At 29.6% G+C, this 13,684-nt stretch overlaps 1 protein-coding gene across 2 annotated transcripts; it reads right to left on the bottom strand.

The window, feature by feature from the left end:
- Positions 1–76: 76 nt before the first annotated feature.
- On the bottom strand, positions 77–13,057 carry Glg1 (Golgi apparatus protein 1). 2 transcript variants are annotated; one of them, XR_012459257.1, is made up of 18 exons: positions 12,565–13,057; positions 12,031–12,360; positions 11,721–11,948; positions 10,836–11,016; positions 10,274–10,494; positions 10,076–10,197; positions 9,662–9,923; positions 9,348–9,517; positions 8,768–8,885; positions 8,253–8,408; positions 7,914–8,171; positions 7,145–7,333; positions 6,864–7,064; positions 6,665–6,784; positions 6,188–6,419; positions 4,420–4,538; positions 4,130–4,338; positions 77–1,423 (listed from the first exon to the last, which is right to left on the bottom strand). XR_012459257.1 is itself a non-coding variant. In XM_074130472.1 (17 exons), the coding sequence occupies exons 1-17, from the start codon at positions 12,754–12,756 to the stop codon at positions 4,183–4,185; spliced, it is 3,255 nt and encodes a 1,084-aa protein (XP_073986573.1). In that variant the 5' UTR covers positions 12,757–13,057; the 3' UTR covers positions 77–4,182. The 2 variants fall into 2 exon arrangements, 1 of the variants encoding a protein (XP_073986573.1); XM_074130472.1 differs by having other exon boundaries at positions 77–4,338.
- Between the last annotated feature and the right edge of the window lie 627 nt (positions 13,058–13,684).

Here is a 13,684-nt window from a genome sequence, read left to right as displayed (position 1 = left end):
TAAATTTTTCTTCAGCAATATTATAAATATTTATATATTTTGTTTAAAGAATAAAGGTTAAAGATGTAGTCTTAAATAAATAACTCATATTTATAATTTTTAATAAAAATATAATCCATTTCAAAATGTTTGTACATCTATAATTGATTCATTAAAGAAACAATTCTTCCTTATATGAATATATTTGGCCGTCTTAAACTGTAACAGTTACAGTTACATTACAGTTATTTACACTTCAAAAAATTAAAATTTGTTTTAAGGAAATAATATACTCAATTTTATTACTCCATTCGTTAAACCGGACAAAGACCCTTTAAAAAGAACGGCATTCTTCTTACTTAAAAGAAATAAAAATCAATTTCTAATTGCAACCTAAAAGTTTAATATTTTTTATGTCAGTTAATTTTAATAATGTCCAAAAGGAGTTTAATTTTATTGTAATTTTTAAGTCAGCAAACGCTTGTCTTTTTATTTCTTAGAGTAACTTCTGTTTCGGTATTGGGCTCTTCAAATTTTTTAAGTAACAAAAAAAAAAATACAATCTCACTGAAGTTCTAAAGGATTTTTTTAATGCCCATTTCAAAGTTTATTGTTATAATTTATTCTCTTGAAGTGCAATAATATTGCCTGAAACAGTTTGTTTCTTGTGAAAAACAATAGTAATAATTAATTTGTTATACTTTTTGTTAAGACATTTGTTATTTTCTGAACTAATAATACAATTTACGCAAGTAATATTATGTTATTAGAAACAATAGAACACATATATTTTACCACATTGTTCCTGAATAATTACCCAATGATTACTACTTTTAAAAAAATATAAAATAAAAAAAAAAGTAGTACATTTTTTTTTTTCAGGCGTACTTTACGTCCAACTCTTGTTTAGGGTCGAGGACGGACAAAAAATAAAAAGTAAAAGCTAGAAAGAAAATGTAAACAATTGACATTTGTGCCACATTCATTGGAAACATATTTTGAAATTATAGTATGCCTTATATTATTATTATCGTATTATTGTATGAAAAAAATAGACATACTGCAGAATAGATGTCTACTTTCTAAAGAAAGGAATACTTTTTTGTTACAATTTCGAATCAATGAAATTAAATAATTTTCAAATTATAGAATTAAGGCTGGTCATTTGACTAGTCTGAAAAACTTAATGTTTTCCAAAAAATCTTTTCAATCAATTAATGATTATGGCTTCTTTGCAAAATCTTTTAGTATTTATTAAAATTTTAAAGAAAATCATTAAAGAACATTTATTTTTACTGAATAGCTTTTGTATGCTATAACTTTCAACATTTATCTCGACTAAGCAGATCTAAGAAATTTGTATAAAACTTCAGAAGATTTGATTTGATATCAACAAATATTCAGGCAACATTTGAAAGTAAGGAAAATTATTACAGCATCAGATCTAAATAGAAAAAAAAAAGAATATAAGAGACGAGTAATAATTATCTTAAAAGTGATTAAATAATGCAAACATAATTAACTTCTTAAGAGATTTTTTTTTTCTTTGTACAATTAGATCTGGAGATGAAACAAACAGATTAAATACGCTTTATGAGGCACTCTGTAATTAACTCAAAATTTAATCTGGTTTAGTCTATTGAATCATTTATTAAGGAACTAAAAAAAAAAAAAAAAAAGCAGACCTGATAATTGAAGTCCAAGTCAATCGGTAATTATTAATACTACTGTTTAAATAAGCATAAACTAAAGAGTAATATAATCATGCGGTAATACCTTATTTAGTTGCCATAAATAACAGGAAATAAAACAAAAAAAGAAAAAATATTATCTTTTGTGAACTGCAATAAACGGTGTTATAGATACGTTTATTATTACATAAAATTTATGTTTGCGAAGATCCCTAATGATTTTTACATGGCATGTACAGATAAAACCACCATTAAACTGAGTGGTCGATTTTCTTATGCCCAAGATCTAGAAAGTATAATGCAATTCCAATTTTTACATATAAAATGTGATAGGTTGAAAGATGAATGGCGGTCCAGTCGCAAGTTTTGCAAAAAAAAACTTCATTTGCACCTATGAATGTTTTTGAAATTTAAGTTTATTTCGGAAGAAAACAAAAATCAATTATTGAAACTTTTTGAGAAAAAATCAAGAGATAGGACAGATACTTTTCTTTTCTTAAGCAGCTTAAAATATTTCAGATAAGATTTAAAGTAAGGTAAATATACATTTCTCAGAGAAAGCGATGCCTAATTTTAAAAATAAAAAAATAAAAAAATTTGGCATAAAAAGTTAAACTAGCTAATCAAGTCATTCTAGTAACAAGATAACAGGCAAACATTTTCGAATATTGAAGAGCGTTTTTGCGTGGAAAGCATGGAGCTACCTCTGGAAAACGGGGTTTACGATTTCTTAAATTTAATAGGAATATCTTTGATTTCCTCGTCCGAATGAGGAAACATAATATATACGCCAACCCTGACCAGGGAAAGAACTTTTCAAATGGATCCGATTATATAAAATGACTAAATACGGAATCACAGGCTGAGAATTAAGGTTCTTAAAAAAGTTATTCTTTGAAGCTATGTCAGTCTTGATTATACAAAGTGTGAGTGAGTGGTAATGAAACAGGAGAAACGGTATGAATTCGGGAGATAACGCAGTCTCCCTTCATGAGAGAACAATGCAAAAATTTACATAAAAAGTAAAAATCAAAAAGGTCTTTTTGGATAAAAGAGACGAGCCGATTGATGAATGCAAGGATTTGTTCTTAGTATTAGAAATGAGGCTGATGTTTCGAAGAAACACGAAGACTTTACGATAAAAATCGATTGAGAGAGTTAAGCTACTGGTGTAAGAAGTGAAAGAAGAATAAGCAATTAAGGGGCACAGGCAAAGATAGTTATTTGATAAAGTGATGGATAAGCAATGAATAAAATATTAATAGGAAGTTTTGGAAACTTTCTCCATCTAAAATAGTTCAGACTAATGGTGTCCTACGAAGCGGTATCAGATGGACGAGACCTCGAAGCAAGGTGCGGTCAGAACATTAGGGCTTGCTAAGGACAGCTTTCTTGAGCGTGATTGGTTCCACTCATTTTATCCCTCCATCCTGGGGACTATGATAACAAAGTTATCACAAAGTTTATCTTTGCTATCACTAGCTTCAAACATAAAGAGCATATCAAAAGCTCTGCGAGAAGCTAAAGGGGAAAAGTACCTGATACATTTAAAGGTAGCATCTTTAGAGATCAGTAAACAAAAATAAATTAACTTAATTTTTATCTTCCTTTAACTATTTTATTTTTAAAACTTTTTTTTTTAATTTGAGATCAAATAAATCCTATTCCTTTGAACTGAAACATTAAGGACTATTTAAACTGAAGTAGTGCAATTAAAAATGGAATACCATAATACAATAATGGTACATGCTTCTTCAAAAAGAGATTTTGTTAAAAGTAAATAATAGAGAGAAAAAAAATCAACATTATGAAAGCCTGTTAAATTAGATTAGAGATTTAAAATAATAGTTAAATAAATTTGTTGCATACAATACTAAATTTATCTAACTAGCTAATAATAACTAACTTCTTAAAATTAGCAACTTTGAAAAAAATTGGAATAAATAAAATATTTCGTAACATTAAAATCAAATAATATGAACCAATAGGAAAAATGTTTGACTTGAGGACGTCACTAATCATTCTATGATGTCAACAATACAGAACTCTTATTTACTATATATATATTTCCGATAGCTGAAACATCTATGCAAATAGACTGCCATACAAATACTTACAAAATAGTGGAACTTTCCTAGAGTTTATATAATACATTAGCAATAAGAGTCACTAGAAATAGGATATTGAATAATAAATTTAATATAAAGTGAAAAGGATTTTGTAAAGTGTCATTCTATAAAGTTGACATAACTTAAACTAACCAAAACATTTTGAAAACATGTTTGGATTTCCTAACAATTAAGAAATCTATTGAAAGAGAGCTTAGGAAAAAAACATTAATCATGCATTTATTTGGTGAAATGAAAATCATTAAACTTTTCATAAAATAAACAATTATTTACAAACATTACATGAATCGAAAATTTGTCAAGTATCACCCATTTTATCAGCTTACTCACGTTTGCTTTTCAAAGTAAAATTCTTTTGGTAATCGTTAGACTTTTAGTAAATTTTATTTATTTTTTCCAATATTCGATCTTCGCATAACTCTACCGCAAAACATTCCGCTAATAAATATCATTCCAATAAAAGTCATTAAAACGACTATAAAATATTTTTTTGATGGTGAATGATATACTTGGCCATATAGTTCTTGAAAGTTTTCCAACTGAAAAAGGCCACATTAAAAATTATTTAATTTATTCATTCAAAATAAAATAAAACTTCATGACATTAAGACCACCATTACCCTTTTTGGAGGTTTAATTTTGTACATTTCTATTCTTTCTTTTAACATTTTTTCACAAGACCACTGTAATTTTGTTTGTGAATCTTTATCATGTAGCACATCAATTATGCATTCTAATTCTAAAAATTAAAATAAAATAATTAATTATACAATAATGAATGAAATGTTGTCTACGGCTTTAACAAAAAAATAATCAACTAAATTTTGTTACGGTCTAGAAATGTTAGATGCTGCTAGTAATAATTTTAAAAAACATAATTTTGTATTTTTCTGTTATGTTTGCATTGGCTTTTGCCATCCAGTTAATAATGTCAATGTAAGAATCTTTTGGTTAACAGAAGAATCTGCTCGAGTTTTTGCGAGAAATATTAATAATATTCAAGAATCAAAAATTCGAACTAGAAACAACTATAGTTCTACAAGCAGTCGTCCAAGAGTTGCTCGCTGTAAGCTCTCTTAAAATTCATTTAACTAAATTCGCCTGGCATATCGATTAGTTTTCTAAAAGTATGCCTCTTTTTTTATCCTCAACCAATTTCTATCACCAAAAGAGTTAAAAAGAGCGTTAATAGCCATATTATCTAAAAGCCAAAGCATTTAATTTTATTTAGTATAAGAACTTGACAAAGTCTATTACATTTATCAAGGTTTTCTGAAAATAGATAAAGACTAGAAATTGGTCGATCTCGCTAAAAGAAAACAGGATATTAATTTTGAAAAACTTTCATTCTTGGTCTTCAGGTTTCCGATGGCAATGGAAATAACCGGATCCAAATTTTGAAGATATTAATGAAATCAAAACTGTTTTATTTCTACTAATGTACAACCACATGGTTTGGAAAGATTTATAGATGATTTAAGTCAGTTAAACTATTATTCAATGTAAGGCAGGTTTATTCTAATTTCAAAAATTGGTAATTAAAAGCATACAGACTGAGGAATTTCTCTTGATTACGTGGGGCTTCTAAGGTAATCTGATCTTGGTGAGACAGTACAACCACATTCTGAGAGTATACAAAACAGAGCTTAAAAATAGTTGAAGAGGAAAAGAAAAAAATATTCAGTTACTCTCGATAGGGTGTTTGACGGTTGACGAGCTTCTTTACAGATTGAAGGATCACGGAACATGATATTCAGATAATGTTTGCACAATAGCTAAAGACCCTCTGAGAGTGAAATTTTTTATCTATACAGTAACGTGCTCATTTTCTTTCATTCTATTCGTTATCGGATATGATCCTTTTCCGAAGTTGGATTATCAGATTCGCGAAGAGGATATGACTTCCACCTACAATGTTTCCATTCAACTCAACTAAATACTTCATTGTCTTTGCCATAGATAGTGGAAATGAACTATGTGAAGGTACTACCACTACAAATGGCAGTAAAATGCCATCACCTCTCCGAGACCTATCCTAAACACAAGAAGATAATCAAATAGAAGCTTTAAACGTATGGCTTACAAACCATGTGTGAAAGATTAAATAACTAATCTCATTATCTTGGATATAGAGAAAAACAACAATCACTTTAATCAACTGCAATCAAGGGGCAATCAACTGCAGCTGATCATGTACCCCTTTTCCGCCAATTCATTCAAAAAAGATGTGCTTCCAGTAATGGGATTTAAAATAGAACTTCTTTTTGCGACCCCCGACGCGATTGCTAATCTTACTCTCAAAAAAATTTACCTACACCAGTCCACAAAGTGAATATACTAATTTTGATAACATAATTTATTTTTCATTACTAAAATCCAATTACTTACGCCGGCCAGCTCCTTTTTGTATGTGGGAACAATAGTTCTCAATATCTCTGCTGCATGCTCTGTATAATAGTGGATCTGCATGGATGTCAGCTTTAGCTTCATTAAATAACTCAATTATTTCCTGTTTACAAAGAGTATTCGATATTTGTCCATTATACAATGCCTGTTTTAAACATTCCTCAACTTCTCCTTTACCAATGTTATCACTCAAATTTTCACACAATTGTTTTATCTGAAAAATGTGTTAAAACCCGTATTTTTTTTTAAATGTTTAATCTAAGAAAAATAAATAATAAACTAAAAATAGTTTACCCATCTTGCCCTAGAAAATTAAATTTTAAATGTATTGAAGCAACAAGCATTCTTTGAAATTCAATAAAGGCTATATTTAGTCACGTTAAAGAGGGCAGCAATATCGGATTACTGAATGAAAGCTCTTTTTATAACATAGATTATTAAATAACTTAAAGTACATACTTCAGTAGAACACAAGGCTTTAAGTAGTGGATTAAGTTTATAGTTTAGAGCTGCTTCACGAAGTACCGTTACTACTTCACGTTCACAGCTGGAAGTAAGTTTCCCAGCCCTAAAATGCACCTGTAATGTCACAATTAAACTCATAATTACAAGAAATATATAAAATTAAATGAAAAGTAAAACCGTAAAAACTGTTAACCTTTAGACACTGAATTACTTTTCCTTCTAATTCTCTATCATCATGCTGATTAGCCATAGCTGGAGCACATAAAGATGATATATCATGTCGGCATTCACGATGCAAGTTGGGATTAAATCTATAATCGGATGTTTGTTCAATCATTCTGGAAACCACTACTGCTCGGCAATTATAATCAAAATCATCAGCATATTTAAATTTCTAAAAACAGATAAAAGTAAATAAATATTGAATATAAATTAAAAAAAAAACGCAATCGAGTAATATGTAAAACAATTTACCTTTAAACATGTAAGAGGTTGTTCATTGGAGCTCATATTGGGACAAAACTTGGCAAGCATAGCTCTGCAGGTGTTGATTAATGTATAATCTGTATAACTATCGGTTAATTCTTGTTTTTCAACAACGAAAATCCTGCGACGACAAGTTTCAGTAAGAACGCGTTTATTTGCTGTAAGGCATTCTAATACCTAAAAATGAATACCAAATTTTATTGTAAATATCATGTTTGAATAAATATTCTAAATTTGGTATTTTTTAAGAATGTGTTTATCTAAATATAACTGCCAAGCAAAATTAATACATAGAAAACCACTGTTTAGACCAAAACACCTGAGATTTATTCGAAAACCTATGCATAATCCCCAAAATTGCACCCCATTATTTTGTTATCTTTTAGGATATACATTTTGGGATCTTTTAGGATCTTCTTTCTGTTGATGAAGTCTATTATTTTGTCAACATTGAGCACGTTAATAAGAGACTAATAATTAATATTTTCTGCCTTAGGTTATTTGCTGTGCGTAGTTCAAGATAGTTTGTTTTGTTCTGTGTCTTTTTATTTATACTTTTTACGTCAGCCGACATATATCATGTGTCTTACTTATGATTTCGTATTAATGTTACACCTAACGTTATTTTATATTCTGAGCTTCAGTGACCTGTCTGCAGACTCAGAATAACCCTTACTATTTTATTACTATTACATTTTAAATATTTTTTAATTTTATGTTTTTAAATATATAATAATCACACAAATTTTTGTTATACCTTCGCATTACCATGGGATACTTTTGGGCAGTACTGCCTTATGTCAGCGGCACAATCTAATTTCATTCTAGGATTGAGATCAATATTTTCTCTTTGCTGTAAAAGCTGTGCACGTAACTGTTGATGACATTCCTTTGGTACATGTTGCTTTTGTTCCAACAAAGTATCATTGCGAATCACCTCACTCAAACATCGTACAACTTCTGATTTTACCTTAGCTCCAGGACAAAATCTACTCACATGATTTTTACAAGCTTTCTGCGGAAAATAAAATGAAAAGATTAAAAATCTTCAAATAAAAGAGAAAACACCTTTTACTTTTGCAACTTTAATTTTTACCTTGAACTTAAAAGTAAAATGATAATCTTTTAAGCTGATTAATTGCTGGTGTTCAACTGATGCTCTACATTTTAAATGTAATTTCATTAACGGATCATTTTTTTTCTCAATTAAACAATCCATCAAATCCTGGCCATTATTCTTTAATTGGACATTCTGTAATGTAGTCTTATTGATAAAAAAATATTTAAAATTAAATAAAAAGAATTTATCAATTTTGACTCTCATATACCTCCGAAATAGGCGTAAAAATAACAAGTATTTACATATGGCAAAAAATATAATTTAAAATGGAATATATTAATATCTTTTTGCTAAAAAAATATCAATATGAAGAAAGAAAAAATAATGAAGTGAGGAGCAACAGATTTGGTTATACACGTTTTTAAAATGCATTTATATATTCATTATGTTTCTACCACATACTACATTTATAAGTACAAACTCTACTTATAAATTAATAATTACATTACGAAAAGAATTTGTGTAAGAAGTAAAAAAAAATCTATACCTACATTGCACAATTCATTTATCACTTCTTTACAATTTGTCGTTACAATTGGATTCAATTCCATGTACTCAGATTGGACTTCTGTGAAATTATATATGGCAATAGAACAATCAGAGGTGAGCCTGAAAAAATAAAAAATGTCATCCTTATTTTGTGATACACATTAAGACGCTAATTGTTAATGATTAGACCCTTCTCGAAGCAGAAGTTAAATTCTTTAATGTAGTTCGCCGAACTAAGCAAATTTTTCTAAGCTTCTAAGATTGAAGGCACAACGGGATGTGAAATAGGATAAAACACACATAGTAGCGACCAGTCTCCAAATATGGAAAAAGATGACAAAAATAGGTTAGTAAATATTAACTAGCCACAATACTAATATAGCTTAACATTATAGATTACCAAATAAAACTGGCTTACTTGTAAGTCAATAGGTTAATGAATTTGGATTACTTAATCCATCAAACATACATTAATCACTTAGCCTAAATATTTTCGAAAACACAAATTCCATGTGACAAGCTGATATAAGCTAATAAATTAATAAGCATTGAAAGGGGAAATGTAAGATATTCTGTACAAACCCTTCCAGATTATCCTGTAGGCAAAGTATTTCTTCTCCTTTTCCTGTTTTATCATTGCAATAACGGGAGAGATCCTCTAAACAAAATAATTCAATCATAGGATGTAAATCAACACTTACTGCCCTCTGTCGCATGACTCTTCTAAGCTCAATTAAGCAGCCTGAATTCAACTACAAAAAACGGAACAAAGTGTTGGTCTTAGATAAAAATAAAAAAAAAAGTTTAACTGCAGTATAAAGAGAAGCTTTTCACTATATGTAACACGCCAGCAACAATGTTTAATGAACAATTAATATTAATGATACAAAACTCACCTTGTCTGTATTTCCATAAAGGCAAGGAAGTATAAATGTGGGAGGATTAATCTGATGTCCGGCTACAACCAACTGAGATGCTGAGTGTGACCAGGTTCGAGTAGATGAACATAACTTGCTAGCATCCTCACTGCACGCTTTGAATAACAAAGGATCAAGCTTAAAGTCACGTGATTCGAAATAAAGAATTTGCCTTAACGATTTCTCACATTCCAGTGTCATTAATTCGGTACCAATCTTCTCCATTAAGCAAGACATCATTCTGTCGCAAAAGAAAAGTTATTGTTAACAATAATGAAATAAATTAAAAAAAAGAAATAAAAAGCTGTAACAAGTCTGAAGTTAAACTATAAATTCATTTTCTTTCAGTTTAACAAAAGGAATCTATTGGCATTTATAAATTTGAATATGAACCTTGAATCACCACCTACAATATTACGACACGCCACATTTGCAACACTTTGACAAGATTTCCAAACAACAGGATCAGCTCGCCAATCTTCTCCTACATCTGTCTGTTTTAGTAAATTATCCAGCTACAAAATAATGTTATGTTTAATAATTAATGATGTCTGAAATTGTACATAAAGTACAATTAAAAAGTAATATTACCTCTTTATAACAAGAGCTGCTAATCCTAGTCTGCTTTCTAGCACCAGCGTACTCCATCAAACAATGGATGGTCTTTCCACCAAGTTCAATTTTCTTGCAAAAGGTACTAATTTCTCTCTGACAGCTGTTAGCTAATTCTGGGGAAAGCCTGTAGTCTTCAAGAAGCATTTTGCGGTGTGCTAACATTTCTTCTCTGCACTTAGCCTGGACTAGGTTTGGTCCTAGCTTATACACATTAACTTAGTTATAACAAAAAATACACGAAAAATAAGTGAATGAATCTGAGAAGTTAGCACTAACTTCTTCAAATGATAAAAAAGTTCACTTTGTCGTTTAAAACAAAAAGTGTAAAAATAATGCACTGAAAAATTAGTAACAGGTCTTAAAAAACTTTTATTTGTTTTTTGCGAAAAATACTGGAACGAAATTTAAAAGAAAACAAACAAAAGAAAAAACCGGATTTTAGTGGACTTAACCACATTAATCTCCTGAGTGCTCTATCTATTAAAAAAAAAAATCTTTTGTTTGAAAATACAGAACACAATTATAGAAATTATCTTACCGTAATGTGTAGCGTTTTCCAAGCAAAGCAATATCTGTGCAAGCCGGATGTCTCTATCGTCAGACACTGATTTTCTACAACGGTTATTCTTAATATCTTCTTTACATGCTCTCACAAGACCTCGACTAACTTGATAGTCCTGGACAATTAGCTGTTCATGTCTCAATAACTCACTTGCACACTAAAATGAAGCAAAATGTTAGAAAAAGATCTATTTCAACATTATTAGGGTCAATGTTTAGGTTTTCATCGGCAATGGCCAATGAAAGAATTTCTGGAGACTAATTTTTTGAATTGTATCATTCAATTTCGAATACCATCTGAGCCATTCATCAAGATCTTGTTAGAGGTGGTGAAGTTGTAACCGCACAAACTTACTTTACAGTCACTACTAGATGCAAAAACTTGATAAACTTGGTAAAATTAATTAAGACGATAAAGTAATTAGAGCTTTTGAAGGTCCGTGGAAGGATTCTGGGAGGAAATCCTCGAGTAACTTAGGAAAATTGAGCTAAGGAAATCTGAATTAATTGCCTTGTCTTTAGTTGGTTCACCAACCCCAAGAGAACTATTGTGTGGTGGCGAGATGAACTGACACGAACATTAGGCAAAGAAAGAATGCTCTTCAAGGGCCTCAAAATGCTTGTGAGGGATTTTGAAAAAATAAATGAATGAATGAATGAATAGAAATAGAAGAGAATTCATTAGTTATTTTACAAAAAAAAAGTTATTTCTTAAATACCACATAATTCGGCAAAATATTAACCATCCTGTTTCATTATTTCATGTTTGTGGGAAGTCGAATTATTATTTTCTTCTTCAAAATCGGAACTTGAATTTCTTAAGCATATTTTTAAAATGTAAAACAAATAATAATATAAAAACCTGTGGAGACATTCTCTGCTCATCTTTATGGCGAAACAAGCACTCATAAACTTGACCAGAACCCATACTAACATCTTCACAGAACAAACGCCTCTCAGATGCACATTTAGTTAATAGTTGCTTATCGTATTTTACGTTTTCTGCTTGTAACTCAGACAAACGAAGTACCTGAGTCTGGCACGCTTTTTTCAGTTTTAATAAGTATTTTTGTAAACAAGATAACGTCACCTGAAACCAAAGCACACTTTTAAATAAATATGGAAATTTTTTTGTTTAATCGAGCAAATCTAAAAATTTATTTCATTTTTACCTCAGGATTCCTATCAAATTCACAATTATATTTTGCTACGTCATCATTACATTCTTCAATGAATAAGTTCATGGCCCTTGCGTCTAAAAACGTAAGAAATCGCAATCTTTCTACGTAAGTTTTACAATCTTTTCTCTTGATCTGACTAATGTTTTCTATGGCGCATTTTAGCAGAGCGCCAGGTTGCTCTCGAGAATTGCATGGCAGACTTACTACTTCCGACTGACAGTGTGGATCAAGCAGTTCCAGCATGTTTTGATAATTTAATAAAGTTGCAGCAAACTTCCAAACATTACTCAGACAATTCTGATCAATATTGTTTGGTGTGTCCTACAAATAACAATCGTTAATAGAGATTTTTATTTTATTTAGAAAACAGTATAAAAGAGACAAAGTGGAAAATTATAGATATTTCTGGCATTAAGTATTAACTGTAAATGAATTAAAAATTCTTAAGCTGCCCGTGTTTTATTTTGGCAAACTTTTATTGTTACGTTACATTGCTTAGCCAAAATTGATTAAATATATACTTACTGAGAACTGGACACATTCTAAAATATCTAAATCACTCTTTAGTTCCAAGCGAGGGCATATTTTATCCAACCCTTTGCATTCTGATAAAAGCTGCGGTTGATTTATCTTATTTAACGAACTGCCATGGCATGCGTAATTGATAAAAATCACAAGGTAGAAAATGATATAATAACGGAAAAAACAGCTCGTCATTTCTAAAAGTATTCATTAGCACTTTAGTTGAACCTTTAAATATTTGAACAACTTTTTTCTCAAAGAAAGTAATTAAATAAAAAATAAATTCTCAACATATTAATGATTTTTAGGATTACTTTTCTTTCTTTTAACTTAAACCAATACTTAAAAAGAGCTAAAAATCCCACAGCTCACAATAACATTTCACACTTTCTCACTTATTCTCTAATTTACAATTTACGTCTAAGCTCGGTCCAGGTTCCAAGATGAAGCACTCACATCAGCATCTCACATAGACTATGTTCCAATCGACACTGTATCTTTTAATCGATAAGCACATACTTTCGATTTTTAATTCGATAGAAGATATTTATAAACAATTGCACTGGTTTAAGATCATTTTTACTTTATGGAATTGTTCTGTGAAAGTTAGGACTTATGGTTGGAATTGAAAAATTGTCTTTTTTTGCTTCATTTTTTCTAATTTGTTTGATGCTGGCCTTATGTTTCGGACAGTATGTTGACGGCTCATGATTATGATTATTTCGGCAACGTTAATAAGAACAAACGAAAATCATTATAATATTCTCTGGTAAAAAGTATAGGAATTTCACATAGAATATAAAAGAAATCAAAGATTTTATTCTTTTTATTCTGTTTGCAAAATTTACTTAATTTACTACAGTAAAAATAAAATTTGTAAGGGGTCATTTCATTTCCAATTCTTGAACATACATATATTTATAAGTACATTTTTTTTTTAAATAATTACGAAACCTATTAGAGCATTGAAAACTAAACACTTCTTTTTTTATTTTCCTTACAGTTCCTAATAAAACATTAATCCTGAGTACGTTAACACATTTGAAACGAAATTGGAATTTTAAAATTGTAGTATTATAAATAATTCATAATTTCATTTTTTCTTCTTCTTTTTGGTTGGTAA

Source organism: Rhodnius prolixus, unplaced genomic scaffold, assembly GCF_049639745.1.
Source record: "Rhodnius prolixus isolate KJV_2025 unplaced genomic scaffold, Rpr scaffold_4, whole genome shotgun sequence".
Classification (NCBI taxonomy): domain Eukaryota; kingdom Metazoa; phylum Arthropoda; class Insecta; order Hemiptera; family Reduviidae; genus Rhodnius; species Rhodnius prolixus.
Note: the sequence above shows the minus strand (reverse complement) of the source record. Positions and strands in the feature narration are given on the sequence as shown.

What these genes read in the sequence shown, in the direction of transcription:
- Glg1 (XM_074130472.1), bottom strand. Translation starts at nt 12,756, where the DNA reads ATGACGAGCTGTTTTTTCCGTTATTATATCATTTTCTACCTTGTGATT. An exon ending in ATTTTACTTTTAAGTTCAAG is followed by an intron (nt 8,172 to 8,252) that starts GTAAAAATTAAA and finishes TATTTTCCGCAG; the next exon opens with AAAGCTTGTAAAAATCATGT. An exon ending in ACAAAAAGGAGCTGGCCGGC is followed by an intron (nt 4,539 to 6,187) that starts GTAAGTAATTGG and finishes TTTAATTTTTAG; the next exon opens with AATTAGAATGCATAATTGAT.